The following is a 26,242-nucleotide window of genomic DNA, read 5'->3' on the forward strand; positions in this document are numbered from 1 at the left end:
ATTGCCTGCTTCCGGTAGAATAGGAGAGGTCACAGAACATTTTGTGTATTGCTATATTTTGTGGACATTTAAAGTTCTGTGTGGCGTGTCATGACTTGACAGATCATGCATGTTAGTAGATCCAATCTGGTTGGTAATTTTTAGCAAAACTAGTTCTTCTTCTCATTTGCATGCATAGATATCTGACCAATCTAAATAGAATGCTGTGACCCCCACTGTATGTCAACTAAGTTGTTTTCTTCTTCCAATTTAAATCCATCAAAGCCTTCATACACATGCTTGCGAACCTGGATGACTTTGGTTAAATTCTAATGCATAGATAGCTAATTTCTACAAATTGTTTCTATAAAGCCCATTGTTACAAGCAAGTTTTTATTTCATACCCATATTAAATGTTACCATCAACTAAATCATTATTTGAATAAAGGCATTGTATTGTTAAATTTTTGTACATTTCTGAAAGGAAGTGTTTGGTCTAATAGAATTGTACTCTTTTTTGCCACAATCACTGTGAGCTTTTTATTTTTGTATTATTATTATTTCCGAAAAACTGTATTAGAATAGCAACTTTTGATATTTCCATAACATTCAGTACTTATTAGATTCAAAAGCAAATTAAACACTGTGCATCGAATATGTCACGGTATTTGGTGTAATGCTGTTTGGAATTAGCATAGAAACACAGGCAAAAAAAATACCTAGCTAAAAATAAAGAGCTGTTTTTTTTTTTAACCTTGTGTGAGACTAGTGTCCCTGCTAACAGTTCATCTTGATGTGGTTGTTGCCCATTGCAATGCCCGAATTTCAAGGATTCAGATAAATGTAATCAAACAATCCTAGTGATGAAACTGTTGAAGTCTTGTGTTTGTTTTGTTCCAGTTATAAAATGAGGTTATGTAATTATGCATCCGTGAGGGAGATCACAACAGAGTGCACACCAAGGAATCAAGATAGGTTGCAGGAACTAAGTGTAAGGAGATGGTAGTACACTCAGTTTTAGCTAATCTATAGTGGGGACACTTGGCACCATTTACTCCATAGTGTTTGGTATTAAGTCAGGACGTGGGATAAGGGCATTCCCAATGGATTAACAGGCCCAGAGAGGTAGCAGGAAGGTGTGTGAGACCAGGATAACATAGTGGAGGTCAATCTGTGACTTCACCTGTAGGCTTTCATTTTGGTAAGTACAAACACCCAAATATTTCCAGACACCCGAGGTCAAATTGCTCTGTGCCCAGACATAGGGTTAACACTCAGTCAAGTTGTTTTACTGTCTATGTCCCCACTGTGGAGAATCACCCTTCTATTTGTAATGGTGACCATTGTCAATCCAATTTTTTAAAGTTCTCTTTAGAACAAAAGGATAAGGGATTTTTTTTTTAATGGGGCAAATATTCCACTGACAACTAGGGTTGCCAACTCATCCCTTTAAAACAGAACACATATTAATTACACAGGTTCTGTGGCTGATTAAGGAGGTAATTAAACTCACTTGGTGCCTTATTTGCATTAAATTAGCCTCAGAACCTGTGTAATTCATATGTGTTCAGTTTTAAAGGGATGAGGTGGCAACTCTACTGACAACTGTCTGAGGTGGAAATTCATCTCCTTTTAGTTGATTTGTTTATACTTCATGCTGGGTAGACACTTCAGACAGGAAGTGAAAGGAAATCTGCCTTGCAGGGCACAAACTTCAAACAGAAACTTAACAAGGTTTTTAACCTGTACCCCTTCTATCCAAAATGAAAATCCAGGTTTTGGCAACTGTATACATACACCTCAATTATCATGTATGCTGCTGTTGCTATTTTCTCTCCCTTGTAACTCTGACCCACACCCTCTTCACCCTCATCTCTCCTGGCTTCCTGTGGTCACCTTTCTTGTGTTGTATCAAATCATAAAACACTTGAGACAGAGATTGTTTAACCACTTGGTTTCCAGCCCATAGTCAAAATACGTCCTGTTTTTAAAGATGGATATCTCAGTAACGGCAGCAGGTGCTGCCACAACTAAGGTATCCATCTTTAGTGCCGACGGTCCTGTACATAATAACGGCGGTCTCCACGGCGGATTCGCCGCGAGATCGCCGTTATCGGTGGCGGGAGAGGGCCCCCCCTCCCGCCGCTGTCCCGCGCCCTCCGCCGCTTACCGGAGCCGTCGGTAGCGGCGGAGGAGATCGGGACCGTTCGGCAGCTGAGCGGGGTTACGAGTGAAGGAAAAATCTCCTTCACCCGTCCCCATAGCTCTGCTGGGCGGAAGTGACGTCAAAACGTCAGTCCCGCCCAGCGTCTTAAAGCAACATTTTTTTTTTGTCATTTGAAAAAATGACATTTCCAAATTCTTTTCTTGCATTTTAGTCTAAATATGAGATCTGAGGTCTTTTTGACCCCAGATCTCATATTTAAGAGGACCTGTCATGCTTTTTTCTATTACAAGGGATGTTTACATTCCTTATAATAGGAATACAAGTGATCAAATTTTTTTTTTTTTTCAGTGTAAAAAGTAATAAAATAAATAAAAATAAATAAGAAAACAAACAAAAATTTTTTTTAAAGCGACCCGTCCCGACGAGCTCGCGCGCAGAAGCGAACGCTTACGCGAGTAGCGCCCGCATATGAAAACGGTGTTCAAATCACACAAGTGAGGTATCGCCGCGATCGTTAGAGCGAGAGCAATAATTATAGCCCTAGGCCTACTCTGTAGCTCAAAAAATGCAACCTGTAGAATTTTTTAAACGTCGCCTATCGAGATTTTTAAGGGTGAAAGTTTGACGCCATGCCACGAGCGGGCGCAATTTTTAAGCATGACATGTTGGGTATCATTTTACTCGGCGTAACATTATCTTTCACAATATATAACAAAATTGGGAAAAATTTATTGTTGTCTTATTTTTTAATTCAAAAAAGTGTTTTTTTTCCAAAAAAAGTGCGCTTGTAAGACCGCTGCGCAAATACCGTGTGACAAAAAGTATTGCAATGACTGCCATTTTATTCTCTAGGGTGTTAGAAAAAAATATATATATAATGTTTGGGGGTTTTAAGTAATATTCTAGCAAAAAAAACTGTTTTAGTCTCGTAAACACTGAATCTGAAAAACAGGCTCAGTAACGAAGTGGTTAAATATAAAAAACTAAAAGGTTGGGACTTTATATGAGATGCAGGGTATTAGCCGAGCACCTTCATTCCTGATAATTTAACAGAAAAAGACATTTGAAGTCCCACCCTTGTTTTTTTCTGTTCAGAGATTGTTTAAAAAAATAAACATTTATTATTACCTAGGCGGGTGCAGCATCGATCCGATGCTGCATCTGTCCCCCGCCAGCTCTGCAGTGAAAACTGAGCGATCAAACACTGCTGATCACTCAATTCTCTCCTTTAGCTCTGAGCAGAGAGCTATAACTGTCAGACAGTGCCTCTTTGCTCTCCCCTCCAGCACTTACTGGTGTGCTGGGCTGTGAAGGGGGTGGGAGGGGCTGGGCTCTTGACATATCGCTTTTGGCAGAGCCAGGTGCCAGTCCAGGTTTTTGGGAGGATACCAACCATGTGGTCCGGATCCATCCCACTCCTGAATGAATGACGAGTGCAGAACGAGCTGCACTCCTGTGATCCATGGGAGAAGCATGGCCAAAAAAGCCTTGGCGATACTTTTCCTTTAATTTAAAGTTAAATATATACAAGCTTTATAGTCCTGATTACAAATAATGTAATTCTGGACAGTATTGGATAATTTACAGTAATACTTTTTACTTGAGAATTTGTAGGATTTCAGCTGCCATGTTGCTGTTCAGTTGGTTGCTTTGGGAAATGCAGAAGCTTTGAGTCCTTCAGTTGTTGTAAATCTTTATGTTTATTTCCATTTTTTTTTTTGTATTGTCAATGATTCATCAATTCCATGGCCTTTTTCAGCATCTTTCATGTTTACCATGACTTACAGGTTATCCCAAGGAATGCACTCTGTGAATTCTCCTTAGCATTGTTTTTTGGCATTCCAAGTTGTAGAAAAGTAGACATCTTGTCAATATTGAATGACTGGTGCAGCATGCATGTTTTAGATGGCTGCTTAGAAAATCCCCCCAAACAAGTCATGCTCTTTGAAAAACAGTGCAGCGCAGACACGGTATGCTATGCACATTTTTTTGTTTTAATGTTAAACCAAGACTCATGTCTTATTCTTATGAAGTAAGTCATAAAAGAAGACATTGCACCAAAGAAATGGGCAAAATATATAAAAAAATCAGTCTTGATTGAACATGCGCTCATCATTTCCCTTTGATCTTTATTTTCATGACAGTCAAATTCTGGGATTGGCGCTGGTACCTTTGTCCCCTGCCTTCTTTCTGTTTTTGTGTTCATGATATTTTACTTACACAAAGCATACATTTTAATTTTGAAAAACTAACTTACCAATGTCCATCTATACTTCTCACTGGTAGAATGGTGCATACTTATCAATGCATTCCCTTACCCATACGTTAGAGGGGTGACCATGGCCATACTCGGTGGACATTATCTAGAAATGTAGCTTGCTTTGAGTTTTCAATCAAATAAAAGGTTAAAATAGGTGACAGAACATTTAGACATAATTTGTAATATTAACAATAATGATAAATATATTGTTTAGATAATGTTGTGAATTTGTACATTTCCTAGTAGGAAAATACGTTTGTTTCTTTTTTTTATGGAATTGATTTAAATGTTTGCTGCTTGACCCTTGTGTTCATCTTTTTTGTAGATTATTGGTTTTTATATGTTTTATTTTACACTATCATTAAAGAGCAGATAAAATGTGGATTGGGTTATAACTTAAATTTATTGCTCCCGAATCACCTATTTGTTAAATGGCATAACAGAATTGCCAGTTTCATATCTGCATCTAGACTGTGATGGATTTGGAACACCATAACAAAACTCAAACATTTTTATTTTAAACTTTTTACTATCTTATGAGTAATATTATGGCACAGGGTAATTAAAGTTAAATATGAGATTCATTTTTTTTTTGTTTAATGTTTCATCAGACTTGACATGTTCATTTGCCCATTGAAACCAGTTCATCTTAAAACTGGCCATATACATTAGTCATGGCATCTTTCTCTAAACAAAGGGCATGGTTGGGTTTCTGCTCATGCTGATGGCACTTAATGACAAAGTCTTGTGCAAAGATCTCTGACAGCAGGAAAAGCAGAAGCAGTTAGGCAAGGCTTATTCAAGGCTGTTTTGCACTTCTCTGAGGCCGCGTACACATGGTCGATCCATCCGATGAGAATGGTCCGACAGACCGTTTTTATCGGTTCACCGCTGAAGCAGACTGATGGTCTGATGTGCGTACACACCATCATTTCCAAAACCGATCGGGTCAGAACGCGGTGACGTACAACACACGACGTGCTGAAAAAATGAAGTTCAATGCTTCCAAGCATGCGTCGACTTTATTCTGAGCATGCGCGGGTTTTGAACCGATGCTTTTGCATACTAACCATCGGTTTTGACCTATCGGTCAGCCGTCCATCGGTTCGATTTTAAAGCAAGTTCTCTTGTTTTGAACCGAAGGACAACAGACCGATGGGCCGTACACACGATCGGTTTGGACCGATGAAACTGAACTTCAGTCCGTTTTCATCGGTTTGGACCAACCGTGTGTATGCGGCCTTAGACATAAGATGATTGTTCGATCTTGCCTTAAAAATATAAAAAAGAAGCCGTCCAGCCGTATAATACCTATAGTCATTTCTAATTTTTGTCACACTTTTTTAATAGATAATAAAAGCTTGATTGAAGGCTTTTCTAAACACTTTTAATACTATTAACCCAAAATGTTCTTTAAAATTACAAGTAAATGATCATTAGTACACTGTAAACAAACCATAATTGACACATAATTGTAAGCCTGGAAAATATAATATTGCGTGTCTATATTTTCTTTTTTTACAAATTGGAGAGCCTTCACTATAATGTACATGCAAATTAGCATCTCTGTATGTAATATAATTTCCAGGAAGTATAGCTTAAAAGTTTCCCTACCCATGTTCAGTGTTACAGTGAAATGTGTGAATTAGTATTAAAAGAAAGAGCCAAGGACATCAGTTATGTTTCAATTGGCTCTTCATATCTGACAATAGATAGCTGTCAATCTTCATACATATTCCCTTGTATTCACGACACTGTAAAAAGTATGTAGGGATATTTAAAATGATCTGTAGTAATTAAGGATACAAATGGGTATTAGAAGCATGTATATGCTGGTACCCTCTAGCAGCTTTTCAGCTGACCTGTAGTGTAATTAAATATTCATTCTTATTGCTTACACAGATTACCATAGTAATGAGTACTGTACAATAGATATATTTTATCTTTATCTGTCTTTAAGTAACGTAAATCTATGGTCTCAGCACCCGTTTTCATTTTATAACATCAGCATTGTAATTTTTTTACAATCCAATATACAATAGACTTACCTGAGAAATCTACTTTCATGTTGTGAGTTCTGCCTATCTGCTGGCCATGCCTTTCCACAACTTCCTGGTTTCTCAGAATGCTTTGCAGATTTTCCTCTGCTGTTTACTTTCCATTTCTAAGGACTACATGTCCCATGGTGCTTTGCTGCCTGCAAGCAGTAATTTTCATGTTTCTCCACCACCTGAAACTCCTCCTCTCAGCACCTATGTAGTTCAGAAAGCAGGCTCTATGAAATGTGTGACATAGCAGTGTCTATTAACAGGGCATAATGAATATGTGTCACAGAATTCCAGGACATAAATGTGGGGGAATTTTCACAACGTAAGTTTACAAAGTTCATAATCATTCAGAGAGATAGGAGCAAGCTAGAAATATATTAAATACAATGTAGAAATTAAGGTGATACTAAAGGCTTATTTTTTTGTTTTTCTTAAAAATTACAAGCATGTCAAACTTACCTACTCTGTGCAGTGGTTTTGCACAGAGCAACCCAGATCCTGCTCTTCTTGGGTCCCTCGCCAGCACTCCTGGCCCCTCCCTCCTGCTGGGTGCCCCCACAGCAAGCAGATTGTTATGGGGCACCAGAGCCACTTCTCTGTGTGTCCATTCAGACATAGCCCTTCCCCCACTCTCTCCTGATTGGCTTACTCACTTTGATTGACAGCAGCAGGAGCCTATGGTGCCTGCTGCTGTCTCAGCCAATGAGGAGGGGGGAGTCCTAGACAGCTGAGCCTCTTGTACAACATTGCTGGATCGAGATGAGCTCAGGTAAGTATTTTGGGGGCTGGGAGGAGCTGCTGCACACAGAAGTTTTTTTTATCTTGATGCATAGAAATGTATTAAGGTAAAAAACCTTCTGCCTGTACAACCACTTTAATATATGATTTTACATTTTGACCATAGATATGCTTTAAAAATTGGCTTTGCTGGAAGAACATTTTTCATTCATGTCCCTAACATTTCCTCTTTTTCTCATGTTACATGATACCTTCATCTTATTGTGTTCAACTTCTTGTTTAAAAGGATACATTTTTGACTAGGCAGCTTTGCTACAGTAATTAAGTTTACTACTAGCGCCACAACACATTTATCTTAACCGCATTTGTGGCATCATTTATTTTGAATTGGCTTTTGTTTGACCCATTGTAATGCTGTTAATGTTTTTCTTATAGAAAATTAGCAAATCACCCAGTTCTTGAAAATGGGCATGACAACTTTATAGAGATGGCTGTGTTTCCACCACCTTGCCATGATGGCGACTATGGGGATGGGTATGTGTCTCTATGTTATTTTGATCCTAATGCATACATGGAAAAGCCAGCCACAGCAATGTCTTCCAAAAAATTCAGTCATCCAAAAAGCATCAGAATAATATAATGCTTAAAGGGTAGGTTCACCTTTACAGAAAAATCTGCAAGGTGTACTTACACAGGATGCCCTCTTCACGCCCCCCCCCAGTCCCCCTGACCTTGGTGATCTCCCGTTTTGAGCCCCGATATAGCCGGTTCAGGGGTCTGGGACTTAGAAATCCTGGCAGCAGAATCTTCAAAACGTACCCCGCCAGGAGGGACGTTTTGGAGCATTCTAATTGGTTGGCGCCATCACATGGGCGGAGCCGAGTAATCAGAACCTGCATAGCCCATCCGGTATGTGGGATAGAAGACGCGTGAATGCCGAGGGGATTTCTAAGAACGGGAGATCACCGCGCCACAGGTCAGCGGGACTGGGGGGGGGGGGTGAGGAAGGGGTCCTGTGTTCATCTTACAGATTTTTCTGTAAAGGTGAACTTACACTTTAAAAGCTTCACTGGTTTGATGGGGAAGGGGGTCAACATTGTAAGGATTTCTACCAATGCTACACTAGCAGTCCTAGTCACTGGCTCCTCTAAAAGGATGGAGGACGTGCATTGCACAAAACAGGAGCTTTTTATTTGTCCTGTCAATCCACAATGACACATATTCCTCAAATAATGCTCCTGAATTTTATCATCTATGAATGTCAATGTACACTATGTACAAGACTATAAAATAACTGTCATCCGTTTTAGAAGATTTCAGTTTAATGCGATGATTTTCCTATTAGAAAGTTTTCATTCTGGTTATCAATAAGATTTCTCTTAAGCTGCACAAAACAGAACAGTTCTCTGTCCCTGTATATCATACTTTGCAACTGCCCTATTCCTACCAGAACTGATGCCTTCCGATTTTCTGCCTATTACGTCTCATATACAGGAATCTGATTAAATATGGAAATATGCAGATTGGCGTTTATTATAGCTGTTTACAGCAGAGAGCTGTGGTCTTGAAATAGCTTTTTTCCAGAGCTTTGCATTTGTTGAAATGACTGTCAGGTGATATTAATTCAGGTAACATAGCAATGAAATTTATCTTGTTTGTAAGCTTTTCATTTTGAAAATTACGCTGGCAGGGATCACCTCCCGGTGTGAAAGTTGTCCAGAGATAATAGCGCATCAGTTTGAAAACATAATAGATTTGAGAATACAAACCCGCCAACAGCGCACCGATGCTGTTTATCAGCCTCCAGAACATACTGTGTCACAGTCAGAAGCATTATGTATTTGCACTTTTCTTCATTTTATGCCACTTGCACTTTATTTACATGTAAATGTTGTATGTTACAGGAGTTGTTAACTGACATGTAGCTTGATATTGCTGGGTCAAATAGAAGAGAAAATAGCTCTGCTCTATTGCTTTCGGTCTACATTGCAATCTTAGGTAATGCAAGGATGACCATTATGTACTTTGGTCATCGTGATATGTTTAACACAGATATAACAATAGCATGCTTTCTCACTGGAACATCCATTTACTATTATGCCCCATACACAAGATCGGAAATTCCGACAGCAAAAGTCTGATGTGAGCTTTTGAACGAAAATTCCAACCGTGTGTATGCTCCATTGGACTTTTGCTGTCGGAATTTCCACCAACAAAAGATTGAGAGCTGGTTCTCAAGTTTTTAGATGGAAAAAATCCTATCGGAAAATCCGATCGTCTGTAGCAATTCCGACGTGCAAAATTCCGACATATGCTCGGAAACAATTTGACGCATGCTCGGAAGCTTTGAACATAATTTTCTCAGCTCATCGTAGTGTTGTACGTCACCACGTTGTTGACGGTCGAAAGTTCTGAAAACTTTTGTGTGACCGTGTGTATGCAAGTCAAGCTTGAGCGGAATCCCGTCGGAAAAATCATCCAAAGTTTTTCTGATGGAAAGTCCGACCATGTATACGCAATATTAGTGGTTAATATTGCCTGTCCAGAACTGTTTGGTGGTACATTGTAATAAAACTCGTGCTGATATCTGCATTCCTTCAGAAACAAGATCTGCAAGCTGCATTTTTTTTTACTAGGTCTAATACCTTTGCTTCACACCCCTACCTTTTCTATGGGAGTGAAGGGAGAACTTTGGGAGGAAACCTTGGCTACCATCACTGGAAAAATTCAGTGAGCAATGGCCATGAGGCACTGTGCAGAGTTCTAGTTGATAGATTTCCATACTTGAGTCCCAGTTATGCCGTTAATGAGCTTTATTATAATGGCTTCCACTCAACACTGCCACTTCAGCTAAGTAAACTAAACTACTTTAATTGTAAAGCAAATATTTCTAGTCTTCAGAACTTGAAGCTGAACTCTTCACATACATGTTCTAACATATACTTGTCAACACTGAATAAGCTAAATAACCTGATGATAGTCTGGTGCATTTCAGCTAAGTTCTTGCCACGCCCAAAACAATTCCCATCTGCTCTTCTTGCTGAATTGTTGGGCATCTGGTCCCTTTCATTGCCAAACTTCCAGGCTTATTTTCAGAGGACACCTAGAACATGGTCTTTCTGATACTTTTGTATGTGGATAAAGCTATAACGCACTATATAATCAATATTATAATGTGTCAAAATTTTTTTAGGTTCTCAGAGGCACCATCATGTTCTTTTGAATAACCAATACCACATTTTAACACCATTGCAGGCTTATCCAAGTTTTTATGTGTGACAACCAATCAACCAATATGCTCTCCACAGTTAGGGCTCTTTCACACTGGGCGGATCAGTAATGATCCGCCCCGTGCACCTCCGCTTGCTCAGCGGGGATCGCTCCGTTAATCCCCGCTGAGCCGGCGGATGACAGGGGGACGCACACTGTGCAGGGACCGCCCTGTCTTTTCTCCGCTCCCCCCTATGGGGGATCGGATGAACACGGTCCGTATGTCCGTGTTCACCCGATCCGATCTGCCAGACGGAAAGAAAAGTAGGGTTTTCCTCCGTCACACTTTGGCGGATTGGAGCGGGTCAGATGTCAGCGGGCATGTCACCGCTGACATTCGCGGCTCTATAGAGGAGCACGGAGCGCCCGTACAGGTTCCCAAAAAAAACTGACAGACAGATCTGTACAGGCGCTCAGTGTGAAAGAGCCCTTAGTTGAACAGAAGTTGAATACGTGAACCTTTTTAGCAATGAACATTCCACTTTTGATTGAATTCTTATGATTAGTATGGCTGTTACATTTACTAAATGTCAAAAGGCTATTACATCCTTTATGAATGTCTCTTTTCATGTTGTAAAGGTATCCCAGTTTATTTGAAGCATACAATAGGGGACATTGCTTGTGAAACATCAGTGTTTTATCAAGATGTTGATACATTTGATAAAAGGTAACAGGTCAGTTACAAGGCCCTACTTTATGTAGTTGCGGAATGCTAATAATGATGATGTGTTGAAAGTAATTTACCCTGACCATCACATCTTAAAAGAAGCAACCTATGTCAAAATCCTGAGCTAGTGTTACATCAGTATTATCAAATGGAAAAGGTTTAAAGTCATATTTTTTAACATTATTTGTGAGTGGGAAAATATCAGCCTTTTACATCAGCTTGTATTCCACAAGTACATACAACTATTTATCTCTATTTATATAGTATAGTAATTAGTATCTCCAGGGATTTTTTTCAGGGGGAACTTGGGGGAACTCAGTTCCACCACCTCTGGCTCAGACCCTGTGGTGCCCGCTCACCACAATCACTTGTAAACACAGAAGTCTGGTTTCTGTGTTTACAAGCGACAGCTCTGCACTCTGTGTGTAACCACCTGAACTCTGCACTGCATGTAATGCAATCCTGGTATTTAATGCCCCTTTAAGACCCTTCTACTGTTTGTGAAATCTGAACGGGGTCGTGGTTGAGTTCCTGCACCTATTTTCTGAGAAAAAAAGATAAATAAGATAGTAAGACATGCATACTGTCCCACATTTCTATTTGCATTTCCAGTTTAAATGTTTCATCCCTGGACAATTTTGTCCCGGGGTTTTCTATACTGACCAAATCAGTAGAAGAAACATTCTCCAGCAGATTCTTCTCATGTTCCCCTGGGCTTTTTATATTAATATTTCTTGAACACTGTCTTCTGAAATGCACAAAACAGAATATATATTCATAATTGATGTCAAATACGCATCATGGTTCCTTATGATAGTTTCAAAAAAGCTAGCTCAGTAGCAGTATGTCCCTGGACATTACACTCACCGGTCACTTTATTAGGTACGCCTTGCTAGTACCGGGTTGGACTCCCTTTTGCCTTAATTCTTTGTGGCATAGATTCAACAAGATGTTGGAAACATTCCTCAGAAATTTTGGTCCATATTGACATGATATCATCACGTAGTTGAGCAGATTTTTTGACTGCACATCCACAATGCAAATCTCCTGTTCCACCACATCACAAATGTGCTCTATTGGATGAGATCTGGTGACTTTGGAGGCCTTTGGAGTACAGTGACCTCATTGTCATGTTCAAGACACCAGTGGTGAGATGATTTGAACTTTGTGACATGGTGAATTATCCTGCTGGGAGGAGTCATCAGAAGATGGGTCCACTGTAGTCATAAAGGGATGATAACACAAAATTCTCCTGCGCTCTGGTGTTTTCGCTAAAGGGTAGTGTAGTCCAATCTCACAGCAAGAGTCTAGAGTCTTGCAGCCCTCCTCAGAACAATGGGTGTTCATGCGGTTATAGAAAAAAAAGAAAGAAAAAAAGGAGGGTGCACGACCTAGTGCATTACCACATACAAAGGTTTTATTAACCACTTTACAACCGGAGGCCGTCTTTTAACGGCCTCGGCTTTGTGCGGCTTTGTGCGGCTTTGTGCGGTGATATCTGAATGATGCCTGCAGCTACAGGCATCATTCAGATATCACCGTCTTCAGCCGGCGATTCTGTGCACTATAAGAATGATCAAAGCGGCAGTTCCACCGTTTGATCTTTCTTATAGGCGGCGGGAGGGGACGTCCCCCCTCCCGCCGCCATCCGGTGCTTCCCCGTGCTCTCCCGTGCCATCGGGGGCCCGGAGAGCGAATCGGCCATCGCTGTCTGGGAAGCATACAGATGACTGGTGACCAGATGGTCACCAGTCATTTCTATGACCGTCGGAGGCCCGGGCACGACGTTATGACGTCACGCCCGGTACCCGCAAGTAAACAAAGCCGCAATTGCGGCTGTCGGCATGTGATCAGTGAATTTTTTTCACCGATTTCATGCTTGTAAGCCTGGAAGAGAGATGTGGGGTCTTATTGACCCCACATCTCTCCATAAAGAGGACCTGTCACAGTGATTTCTATTACAAGGGATGTTTTTTTAAAACGCCCCTGTTCCCGGTAGCTCTCGTGCAGAAGCGAACACGCATGCAAGTCCCGCCCACATATGTAAACGCCGTTCAAACCCCTAACTTGAAAATAGTAACCTGTAAAAAAAAAAAAATTTTGACTGTTGTTTCCCTTCCAATAATAAAAAATGTTTTAGCTGACTTCCATGAAACCAGCCTTTCTCCTTTTTTGCAAGTTAAACTTTAAGCTAAAGCAATTGTTTATATAATTTCTGACACAAGTAATGAAGAAGACATTATGTGTATTTTGCTACAAGATAGAATCCCCTTACAGATGAATAGAAACTGGAGTGAAACAGGTTGTGAATGTGGTTGTCTCCATTGTCAGATTGAATCAACAGGTGTGTCTTTTAGTACTAGCATTTTTTTAAATGCCTAGGACAGTTACCCCCCTTATTTACATGTTTTTCAAAGAAGAAGGAAAAATTAGTATTTGCATTCAATTCTAGTTCAAACTCCTCATCTGATGTTTAACTAAGGCTTTTAGAATAATCCATCTATTTCCGTTGTAAACTTCATGGCCCTGTTTTCTGGCAGGCATCTCCTCTGCATTTGTTCAGAGCGATAAATTCCTATTATGCAGATAACTTTATTAACAAGGAAAAAAACTATTTATCCACCCTCGCTGGATCTTGAAAAGCCTATGTGCAGGTGGCTACATAGGCATTTAGTTATTTTCTTGTTCAAACATGTTTCTTTGATTGTGATTGTATTGGCCCCATTTCTTTCTCTCCCTCGAACTTATGCTATCCTTTCAATCTGTTCATTGTCGGAGGGACCTGCCTCACGGTGTACGAGATAATGAGAATCGCTGAAGACATGTGTGCTTGATAAAGTCAAGAGATGGAGCACTCTCTTTTCCGGCTGCTATTTAAAGAAGCCCTTGTATATATCTTGCTAGATCCTTGGGAAGGAATGTCTTTACCTGACAATTGGCCCGAATATTAAATAAACAATCGACAGCTGTGAAGAACAATGAGTACCGCCATTGTAAGAATAGAATTGTCAGCTTTTGAAGAGTGGATTCTTTTCAGACCTCGGATGTACTGCGTCTGTGTAATGTTTTATGAGCAGAATCGGATCCGCTGAACTATCTCATCTTCCTCCTCTTCTAGTCAGTAATAAGCATTTATATGTTTTTCCACTGTGCTGAGGCTCTAGTGGTTACACCCTTTTCATTAAATTGTTCCTCCTTCCCTAGCCATTACAAGGACCTAGAAAGAGGAAGACACAATCTATTACAGCATGGGTGAGTGTAAAAACGAAGAGGGGTTTTATGGATACAAAATAAATGGGTTTACAGAACCGCCTCAAGTGCTGAATGAAATGATACCATGCTATGTTGCTCCAGTCCACGTTTAACTATTGGGCTGCCTAGGGGACAACAATAGCTGGTCACTTGTGTCACTTTCTCCTTTGTATTAAAAGTAAACTGCAATGGATACCTCACATAAAAAGAAAAACACATATGTCCATTTTTAAAGGGGTGCAATATAAAGTAATTTCGCCATTTGATATTTCTGTAGGTAATGTTGGCTATTCAATGTATTGTTTTATGTATGCTGACATTGGATGCAAAAGGAGACAACAACGTTTTCCTGGACAGCAATATTGGACAGGTTAAGTTAGCTGTGTATTGGAAATGTTTCTCCCCACTATGCCACATTTGTGAAACTATGGGGAGCATGGTAACATTTACTTTACACCTTCACTCCCCTCACCCCCTTCCTCCCAATGCTTCTAGTGCACCCCCAAAATGAGTATGCACATACATATAAATGCCGCCCCACAAAACAACTCCCTCACACCCCAGGCATTACATTGGGGCTTGGGAACTGGTTTTGCCTGTTCTCCACTATCAGTAAGGCCACTATCAGCTAGACAGTTGAGTTTAGAGGCTTTTTCTGGAACCAAAAAAAATGTGTTCACAAGCTGTGTTTAGAGGCATTTCAATCTAAGGTGACTATTTCACATACCTACACACATACACATACTAGAGCCAATATGGAAATGAGCCAATTAACCTACCTACACTTCTTTGGTGTGTGGGAGGTAACTGGAGTACCTGGGGAAACCCACACGAGCACAGAGATGATCTCCAAACTCCATGCATATCATTTTCTGACCAGTATACTTATTACTGGTCAATGAGATGGAAAGTAACAAAGCCATGTGTATGCCAGCTAGGCAGTGAGAATTGCAAAATGATAGACATGGCAACCTACATATTTATTTTAGAGCTGTCAGGCTGCTAGTTTGTCTTTACTTTCTAGTGAGTCACTGACCTACAAGTTTGCAGGATGGAAATGTAGACTTTAAAATGGCATACCCCTTGCTCACCAGGCCTTTTTCTGACATTTGTTGTTTACAAGAAAACATCAGTATCTTTAACTAGAAAATTACTTAGAACCCCCAAACATTATATATATATATATATATATATATATATATATATATATATATATATATATATATATATATATATATATATATATATATATATATATATATATATATATATATTTTTTTATTTATTTAGCTGAGACCCTAGAGAATAAAATGGGGGTTGTTGCAATTTTTTATGTCACACAGTTTTTGCACAGCGATTTTTCAAATGCAATTTTTTGGGGGAAAATGCACTAATGAATAGTAAATAGATACCTAACATGTCATGATTTCAAATTGTGCACATTTGTGTAATAGCACCAAACTACAATACTTAAAAATCTCCATAGGCGACTTCTACCTAAAATTGATACTGCAGGTTTAAATAGATGTTGCCAAGTAGAACCATGCTTGTTAAATCTCTTTAGAAGAGTGGCAATGCAATTTCTCTACCCTACATCCCAGACCTAGAACATACTGGAAGGAAGGAATGTATGTATTGTGATTAGAATACCCAGAGTTAATGCTCAGTAAGAGGGAAATCTGGGTATATTGCTTGCTTTGCTTGCTGTCCTTGCAGCTCACACTACTGTAATGGTACTACAGAACAAAATTGTACATAATCTATTTTCTTATAATATAAGTACTTGCGGCAAGTGTTTTTAGGGTGACACAACACATCCAGTTGCTTTATTTAGCAATGTGATGTTTTTTTTAAACTTGATGTATAAATCTGACAGGGTGTGTGAACTATTTTCATTTTAGAGGTAATGTAGACATGACAATGCATTAACTGTAAAAGTGTAGCAGATGACCTTATTATCTAGAGTTAAGCCTATCTGAGATCTCCTGTCGTAGGTCTGGCTCTCCAATCCATTTACCAGTATATATATTAGAATGCAAGATGACTGCATGTTGAAAGATTTTCAAAAACAACTACATTCTATCATATCACAGGTAACTGGTGAAATAAATTGGGTACCCCACAAGTGAGAGATTTTGATAAAGAGAGTCACTGCTCTCATTTCATCTCTTAGTTGTGCTTTAAAACATTTATACGATCACCTCCTGCAGGACATACATGGCACACAACTCTACTAATTGGCAACAATATATTTTTAATACAATATTTAATATAGATAAGTAGAGTCTGTCTGCATATACTGTACATTATCTATCTCAGCAGTGTGTATGCTCATGTGTCCATTAGCCTACGGGCAATACATATCAAAGCCTGATAAATAAATAGTGAGTTGCCTGCTGTGCTGGCCTTTTGAGCCTTCCTCAGTTTCTACTGTAGGACTAATTAGCTACAAGACCACAAAATAGATGACATTGGGAATTAACTGCACTTGTGTCTGTAGGCTACAGTGGTAGCCACTCACTTCAAAGGCTCTCTATCGGCTTTTGTGACCAAAGGTTTCGGTAAAGAGAAACTTGCATGGTGGTACAGGAGCAAAGCTACGCAGAATAATTTATTTCAGCACTGCTGCTCGGTCCAGAGATACTTATTTTCACATGCTTGCAACACCTTCAAAAAGAATTGTACGTATTGTATACCCTTACAGCACTATTAATGTTTCACTCTTTCCTGGTAAAAGTGATAACCATTTAACTCAAGTAACAAAATTAAGAAGATACACTCTCAAAAAACCCCAAAAAAACATGCTTATTACATCCAGACCCTATGTGCCATTGCGTACCCACCCATCTCAAACCCGCTTTTAAGCTTTTCTTTTAAGCCACTTCCCCCATCCCTTCCTTTAAATAATATGACTTTGTGACACAATGAAACGGCCATGATCTTAATTTTTCATAGTAAGGTTGTAGCATACGTTTGTAAAAATATTTATTATATCCTGTGAAATAAAATCACTGAACGTTAAGCTGACATGGGTCACAAACAACAGTGCAGAAGTGCCAATTGATCATTTTGGAATAAATAAATGAAATAATTCCTGAATGATCGGGTTTCTACACAAAGCCCAGTGTATAAAGTGAAAGAGCACATCTTTGAAATGTGTACTTCAATTCACTTGTATTATTTCATTTTCAGCATGAAAAAAGTTATCATTGATCAATACAACAAAAAATACTATACACAGTTGTATTGTGTGTATTGATATGTTTGAATAATTTCTGCCTAGCTGTTAGGTCCTAAGCTATCTAGCTTAGGTCTTCATGGTGCTGAGGTCATTTTTCTTTGTTTGTGAAACTGTGTATAGTATTTTTTGTATGGCTTTATACTCATATTTTATGTTGAAAATGAATAAACATACTTGTGAATTGAACTATACCTTTCTAATGTGCCAACTCTTTCATTATATACTCTGATCCTTGTGGGGTCCCTTGGATTCTAGGCCATGATTGTGTACTGGGTGTTGCTCTGGATATGTTTTAGGTAGACAACTCTTATCCACACATTGATAAGTGGTTCCAAATGAATAACTACTGCAGTAGGGAACAGACACAAAAAGATACCCCCAACATCTTTACAAATAACTGTTCTGTTTATTTGGAACAATTGAAGTTTTTTATACACTTGCTGAGGAATCACATGAACATTACACCTGTACTTTTATGGTAACATGGGGTGAAACATAGGCAGGCTGATGTGGGCCGTGCAGTGGTGGATGTTCCTCATGACTACTGACTAGGGCCTATTGCACCCATGCAGTAGGGCAGGAGTATGCCACCTCGGCACTCCAGCTGTGGTGAAACTACAAATCCCATCATGAAAGAGTGTAGATGATGGGATAGTGGCGCTGCACTCTACACTCTTTCATTACTGGTCCCAGGTTTGGGACCTTCTAGGGAGGCAGCAGCATTATCACATCCTAAGCGCGGATTCTTATATTTGTACAAATCCCATCATGCCTCTGCCTCTAGAAGTCATGCCTGTAATTGTCAGGGTCTTGCAATGTCTCATAGGACTTGTAGTTTTACCACAGCTGGAGGGCTGAGGTTGCCTACCTCTGCGCTAGGGAATGCCTTTGCCCGAGGGTACGCTTATCAATGTTCAGGACCAGGTGGGAATTGTGGTCATGTGAACAGTCTATTATTAATGTAGTTTACTGTCTAAGAGATGAGCCGACACTGTATTTAGTATAAAGCAGTATCTCTCTCTTCCAGGGCTCAAGTCCTGCGGGAACGCGTGGGAACGGAGTTCCTGCACTTTTTTCACAGCAGGAACTCAGTTCCCTTTGCAGGACTAGAGCAGCCAAGCCGCCCGAGCCAATCCTTCAGTAAGCGGCGATGCCCAGCTCGAGTCACTGTCAGGGGCAGCCGAACCTTAGTAATCCTTTATGTTACTTGCTTCTTTCTAAATCCCGCAGCAGACCTCCGCAATGTCTCCTGGGAACAATGACAAAAGCTCCCAGAAGACATTGTGACATTGAGGAAGTGACGGAATACCCGCACACTACCCGATAAATCCATATACAGGAAGCGGCCAGTAACATAAAGGATACAGTGGATCAAAAAAACAAACAAACATGCGGTTTAGTAATTATGCATATGAGCGTATCATTTATTTTTTTGGTAGGGGGAGTGGATCTTGGGTGGGAGTTCCCACACTTTTTTCCCCAGGACTTGACCCCTGCTCTCTTCCAAGAGTTGTCCCATTGCTCTACACACAATGACTTGTTTATGTTGAATTTGGAGTAGAGGCCAAGCTGCACTACCTCTACTTGCCAGCATATCTCTGTTACCTCACTCCCAGTAACGTAATGAAGCCCCACCGGACACATAGCGTGGGTCTCATGTGTGTCCTATGCTAACTCTTACTCTTCTGTAACATAACAAAGGTGAAGGTAGACCAGGCTTAGGAGGAAAACTCAACTGGGGAGAATCTAATAGCTAAGAGAACCAATATCATTACAAAATAACTTTATATGAAAACATATTTATAGAGCAATTGGCTGTACACTCAGATCCTGTGATTAGAATGGCCTAGTAGCTTAATTGTGGACATGCTGACATTTATAATATAAAAGACATATAAAAGACAATATGACTTCAACATGGCTAAACTACTACTTTTTAAATCACATTATTTGTATCCCTTACAATTAAAGCATTTGGAAAATAGTACCCCCAACTGTGATTCCAAGAAAATAAATTGAACACAGAGATTCTTTCATTTACTCTTTATTTTTTTGCAGTTTCTAGTGCTTATCCAGGTGACTTTTCCTTCAAGTTTTGTCAATTGTACATACAAAAAATGCTGTATTGTGTCTCAAAACATTTCCTTTTTTTATATAAATGTCTCCTAACCATCCAAAAGTCACCTGGCTTTAGTTTAAGAGATCCTTACAAATTGTTAGGATCTGGAACTGGGGAGAAAACACATAAATGAGCGTGTTAAATACCTGTAGAGATCAGCAACATTCTCTGTGAGATCCAAGTGGAGGCATTCAGCAAATGTAAACAAGTGAGCAACACACTCCCAAACTAAATATCATAGGGATAGAGTCCTATATCCCCCATATCCAATTTCTGTCTGAAATTGGAATTAAGCTTTACCCCCTCCAAGTGCTAAGCCATGTCATGTAAGCTTTGTGAATTGAATGCAATTGTCAAATACAAGAGCCTCAGAGAGCTGTGGTGGCCTTGACAGTTTAACCACTTAAGGACCAAGCCTGTTTTTCAGATTTGGCGTTTACAAGATTAAAACATTTTTTTTGCTAGAAATTACTTAAAACCCCCAAACATTATATATATTTTTTTAACACCCTAGGGAATAAAATGGCGATCATTGCAATACTTTTTGTCACACCGTATTTTTGCAGCGGTCTTACAGGCGCACTTTTTTTGGGAACAAATTCACTTTTTTGTATTAAAAAATAAGACAACAGTAAAGTTAGCCCAATTTTTTTATATATTGTGAAAGATAATGTTACGCCGAGTAAAATTATACCCAACATGTCACGCTTCAAAATTGCGCCCGCTCGTGGAATGATGTCAAACTTTTACCCTTAAAAATCTCCATAGGCGACTTTTAAAAAATTCTATAGGTTGCATCTTTTGAGCTACAGAGGAGGTCTGAGGCTAGAATTATTGCTCTTGCTCCAACGATCGTGGTGATACCTCACTTGTGTGGTTTGAACACCATTTTCATATGTCGGTGCTACTCACGTATGCGTTTGCTTCTGCGCGCGAGCTCGTCGAGACGGGGCGATTTAACATTTTTTTGTTTTCTTATGAAAAAATGACAACCAGAAAATATTGCTTTAACCACTTACCCCCCGGACCATATTGCTGCCCAAAGACCAGAGTACTTTTTGCGATTCGGGACTGCGTCGCTTTAACAGACAATTGCGCGGTCGTGCGACGTGGCTCCCAAACAAAATTGGCGTCCTTTTTTTCCCACAAATAGAGCTTTCTTTTGGTGGTATTTGATCACCTCTGCGGTTTTTATTTTTTGCGCTATAAACAAAAATAGAACGACAATTTTGAAAAAAATTAATATTTTTTACTTTTTGCTGTAATAAATATCCCCCAAAAATATATAAAAAAACATTTTTTTTCCTCAGTTTAGGCCGATACGTATTCTTCTACATATTTTTCGTAAAAAAAATCGCAATAAGCGTTTATTGATTGGTTTGCGCAAAAGTTATAGCGTTTACAAAATAGGGGGTATTTTTATGGCATTTTTATTAATATTTTTTTTACTAGTAATGGCGGCGATCAGCGATTTTTTTTTTGGTATTGCGACATTATGGCGGACACTTCGGACATTTTTGACACATTTTTGGGACCATTGGCATTTTTATAGCGATCAGTGCTATAAAAATGCATTAGATTACTATAAAAATGCCACTGGCAGTGAAGGGGTTAACACTAGGGGGCGGGGAAGGGGTTAAGTATGCCTGGGTGTGTTCTTACTGTGGGGGGGGGGGGTGGCCTCACTAGGGGAAACACTGATCCTCGGTTCATACAGTGTATGAACCGAAGAAAAGCATTTCCCCTGCTGACAGGAACGAGAGCTGTGTGTTTACACACACAGCTCCCGTTCCCCGCTCTGTACCGAGCGATCGCGTGTGCCCGGCGGCGATCGCGCCCGCCGGGCACACGCACGGGAGTCGGGGGCGAGCGGGGGGCGCGTGCGCGCGCCTCCGGCGGCGCGCGTGCGCCCCTAGTGGCGGCTAAAAGGTAGGACGTCATAATACGTGATCTCGCCTAGGAGAGCCACCTTGTGGACGTATTATGACGGTGCGGCGACGGCAAGTGGTTAAGAAGCATGGGCGGAAGTGACATTTTGACGTCACTTCCGCCCTGCTATGCTATGGGGACGGGTGGGGGCCATCTTGCTCGTACTCGTATCCCAGCCGAGCAGGGGAGAGGACCCGATCGCCTCCGCCGCTGCCGACGGCTCCGGTAAGTGGCGGAGGGCGTGGGAGAGCAGCGGGAGGGGGGCCCTCTCCCGCCACCAATAACGGTGATCTTGCGGCGAATCCACCACGGAGACAACCGTTATCGTTGACAGGACCGCTCACTGAAGAGATGGATATCTCGGTTGTGGCAGCAGCTGCTGCCGTTACCAAGATATTCATCTTTAAAAAAGGGGTTGTAAAGGTAAACGTTTTTTACCTTAATGCATCCTATGCATTAAGGTAAAAAAACATCTGACAGCACCCCCCCCCCCCCCAGCCCCCGTTTTACTTACCTCACCCCGCGAATGTCCCGGGCGCGTTCTCGTCATCCTGTTCGGTTCCCAGCCTGGCCGTTGATTGGCTAGGCTAGGCGGATTGATAGCAGCACAGCCATTGGCTGGCGCTGCTGTCAATCACAGCGGATGACACGGCGCACCGGGGGTGGGGCCAAGTGATACAGTCGGCGGTGATGGCCGCCGCTGTATCACGGGAGCGCGCTCGAAAAAGCTTTCCACAATGCGAGAGAGCTCCGATGAAGGTGGAAAGCTTTTGCGAGGAGGAGCAGAGACAGCCGCCGAGGGACCTCAGAAGACACGGACGGGGCCACATGTTTGTTATTTTTAAAGAAAAAAATCTTGCCTTTAGTGTTCCTTAAAGTGGTTAATGGCAGGAGACATGCACAGTGTTAAGAGGGGTGAGTCCTAATCTTGACTTGGAGGGAAGTTGAGCTTCTGTGTACATTGAGTACATTGCAGGCCTAGGATTCAGGAGGCTTCACGAAGACCCGTGGATTGATTTGGGTCTTAAAAAAGGTACTTGCAGATGCCTTAACGTACCGTTATAGTCCAGGAGGTTCTCTTTAAAATAACTTGCTGTCTTTTTCTTATACTTGCAAATTGCAATTATTTACGGGAACGATATGGAATGTATTCCAGGTCTCCTTCTGAGCTCAGTTTTCACTTATGATTTTGTTTTTCATTAATTCTGGTGACTAGTTAAATATATAATTTAAATTGTACTATTACTACTACTACTACTACTACTAATACAAATAATACAAATAATAATAATAGTAAAATTAATTATATAAACAGTGTCTTGAGCTGTTTAGTTTTTCTAATATTATTTCATTTTATGTCAATCTCCTTCATCCTCTTTGCCAATGGCATTGCATACACTTTCATCCTATCTATCCATTTCTACCATATGGCTCTGAAGTCTTTCCAGTGACCTCTGCATGCAAATTCATTTTACAAATTTATCTTCAGTAATAAATAGCAACTTCAAAGAGTGGAACTAGATACATGTTTATTATGAAGATCTTTTTCTGTAAATGCAGTCATATGTAAATGGAAAGTTGAAGTGGCTAGTTCACATATGCACTCTATTTGTCAAGGAAACACAAGTCTCAGTGTGTCTTCCTCTAGTGACTTTCACTACATGCTACACATGCAGAGCCCGCCAGGAAGTGTGCACGGCGCTGCGCTAATCACAACCAGGGAGACATTGTCCCGATGCTCGGCTGCAGAGATCGGGAAATGTCTCTCTGGCTGTGATTAGCGCAGCGCCGTGCACACTTCCTGGTGGGCTCTGCACGTGTAGCATGCAAACACGCCAGAGCTCATCCTTAGCAGGGAGGTGGCCTTTTCTGATCAGGATCCTATACTTGAGTAGTTATCAGGAACAACAGCTGTATTCCTAAGCATTTTATAAGCTTCTTTGCTACTGGAAGAACCAAAGCAAGTGTTTTAATTTTCAATGAAACACATTTTTCAATTCCCCTTGTATCTTTGTAGTACGTCTACTAATTGAATTTGAGAAACTGTAATAATCCAGCTTGGCTTTTTAAGCTGAAACTCTAACATTACATGCTAAATTCCAATCTCCTTATTTTCCGAAAGAGGATGCCCTAGAACATATAGCATTTCTTTGTTCAGGGACATACTGCATTATACATAGGAATATCTAGACAATTTACTCCAATGGGTGATAATGATGCTTAACTGAACATCAAGCCCAGCCTATAACAGCCTGTAAATGGGAAATCTCCTATTCAAAGGCTCAGAGAGCTGGGAACACTCAGCGGGGAATTGATACCTATCCCACTTTGCACATTTGCCCTTCAGTTGCACAATTGCAGGTCCTCTTCAAGTCCATGACAATGCCAAATTATTATGGTATCATCATGCTATTTGATGATCCACTTCCAATTTATTGTAAGGTTGAGCAAATCAAATGCTATTCCAATTATACATTTCTAATTTGTATAATCAGTAAGACCACAATAGGTCCCTACCACCCAGGATATTTAAAATGTTGCTACCATTCGGCATGGCAGGGTAGGGTATGACAAAAATAACTTACTGCAGACAATATAGCCTAGTAATTTAATTAATTTTCTTCCCTGGCAATAGCATTAAGAGCATGTCTTTCTAGGAATTCCTGTCCCTAATCCTTTTTTTCTTTTATACAGTAAATAAGAAAATAGCATACACTTAACCACTTAAGGACCGCCTCATGTACATATACGTCAGCAGAATGGCACAGGCAGGCACATCAACGTATATATACGTGCCCTGCTTGACGTGGGTCGGGGGTCCGATCGGGACCCCCCCCCCCCCGTACATGCGGCGGTCCCCGTGGCTTCAGGAGCGATCCGGGACGACGGCGCGGCTATTCGTTTATAGCCGCTCCGTCGCGATCGCTCCCCGGAGCTGAAGAACGGGGAGAGCTGTATGTAAACACGGCTTCCCCGTGCTTCACTGTGTCGGCGCATCGATCGCGTCATTCCCTTTATAGGGAAGACACGATCGATGATGTCATTCCTACAGCCACACCCCCCTACACTAGTAAACACACACAAAGTAAACCCTAACTCCTACAGCGCCCCCTGTGCTTAACTCCCAAACTGCAAACTGTCATTTTCACAATAAAGAATGCAATTTAAATGCATTTTTTGCTGTGAAAATGACAATTGTCCCAAAAATGTGTCAAAATTGTCCGAAGTGTCCGCCATAATGTCGCAGTCACGAAAAAAATCGCTGATCGCTGCCATTAGTAGTAAAAAAAATAAATAAAAATAAAAATGCAAAAAAACTATCCCCTATTTTGTAAACACTATAAATTTTGCGCAAACCAACCGATAAACGATTATTGCGATTTTTTTTACCAAAAATAGGTAGAAGAATACGTATCGGCCTAAACTGAGGAAAAAAAAAATGTTATATATGTTTTTGGGGGATATTTATTATAGCAAAAAGTAAAAAATATAGCATTTTTTTCAAAATTGTCGCTCTATTTTTGTTTATAGCGCAAAAAATAAAAACCGCAGAGGTGATCAAATACCACCAAAAGAAAGCTCTATTTGTGGGGAAAAAAATTTTTTGTTTGGGAGCCACGTCGCACGACCGCGCAATTGTCTGTTAAAGCGACGCAGTCTCGAACTGTAAAAACCCCTTGGGTCTTTAGGCAGCATTTTGGTCCGGGGCTTAAGTGGTTAATATTGAGATATCCTGGCAAGTTTATTAGTCACCTGTTATTAAGGTTTATAATAACTATGTAAATCCACCTGTCGTTTCCCAGTAAGTATTGCAGGTGTTGTGTCAGAATCATGGCATTAATATGCTCTGTAACGTTTCTTTTTTATAGACCCTTTTCCAGCCTTCCTCAACAGACTTCATCAAAACTGACACATTTGTAATAGCATCACTGGTAATTTAAAAATCATCCTAGCTTAAGGGCTTCCAAACACATGGGGCTTAAGTAGCCAAATGATATGGGGCTGGAAGCAGTGGAAATGTGTTGACATCTTGTCAAACAAATAGACAAAATCTTAAGTGTTATCCTTGAAAATGTGCAAATTGAGAGATAATGTAATTCTTTTGGGTCTTGGTCTAGGAAAACGTTAGGAAATTCATTTTTCTTGTTTGAATAAACAAAACACATTGTGGAGTAGAGGTTCTGGACCTTGCTTATTCGTTATAAAGAAAGCCATTATATTTACGTATACATACTCAGATTGCTTTGTCCGTTCACCTTCCTAAAGATCATGCTTGACAAGGTAGAATGGGGCTGTTGTTAATGCATCATGGGAGTTGAGCCTTGCTTCTGACCTGCTCAACTATGATGAGGAGGCCAAGTATATATATACTCTTTTATTACAGTTTATTTATTATGTTTCCCATATTCACTGGTATTACCGTGAATACGTTATGAACAATATGTAGTTTTGAATTAAAACCCAAAAAAAAAAAATATTGCATTAGTCTATGGTCAGCAATGCTTTTCAAAGATTTTTTAAGATCTTGTACATATGGACTTCAGATTTTGTAAAAATAGTGTGCACAGCAAT

General features: G+C 40.2%; 1 protein-coding gene across 3 annotated transcripts in view; it reads left to right on the forward strand.

Moving 5' to 3' along the window:
• The window catches only part of TENM3 (teneurin transmembrane protein 3), a 1,530,681-nt gene that overhangs the window by 1,206,424 nt on the left and 298,015 nt on the right, over nucleotides 1-26,242 (forward strand). For all 3 annotated transcript variants that reach the window (XM_040333815.1, XM_040333823.1, XM_040333831.1), the window contains one exon: nucleotides 7,628-7,726. In XM_040333815.1, coding sequence (XP_040189749.1) covers nucleotides 7,628-7,726 — 99 coding nt within the window. The remainder of the gene's footprint in view (nucleotides 1-7,627; nucleotides 7,727-26,242) is intronic.

The sequence above is a fragment of the Rana temporaria genome, chromosome 1, assembly GCF_905171775.1.
Source record: "Rana temporaria chromosome 1, aRanTem1.1, whole genome shotgun sequence".
Classification (NCBI taxonomy): Eukaryota; Metazoa; Chordata; class Amphibia; order Anura; family Ranidae; genus Rana; species Rana temporaria.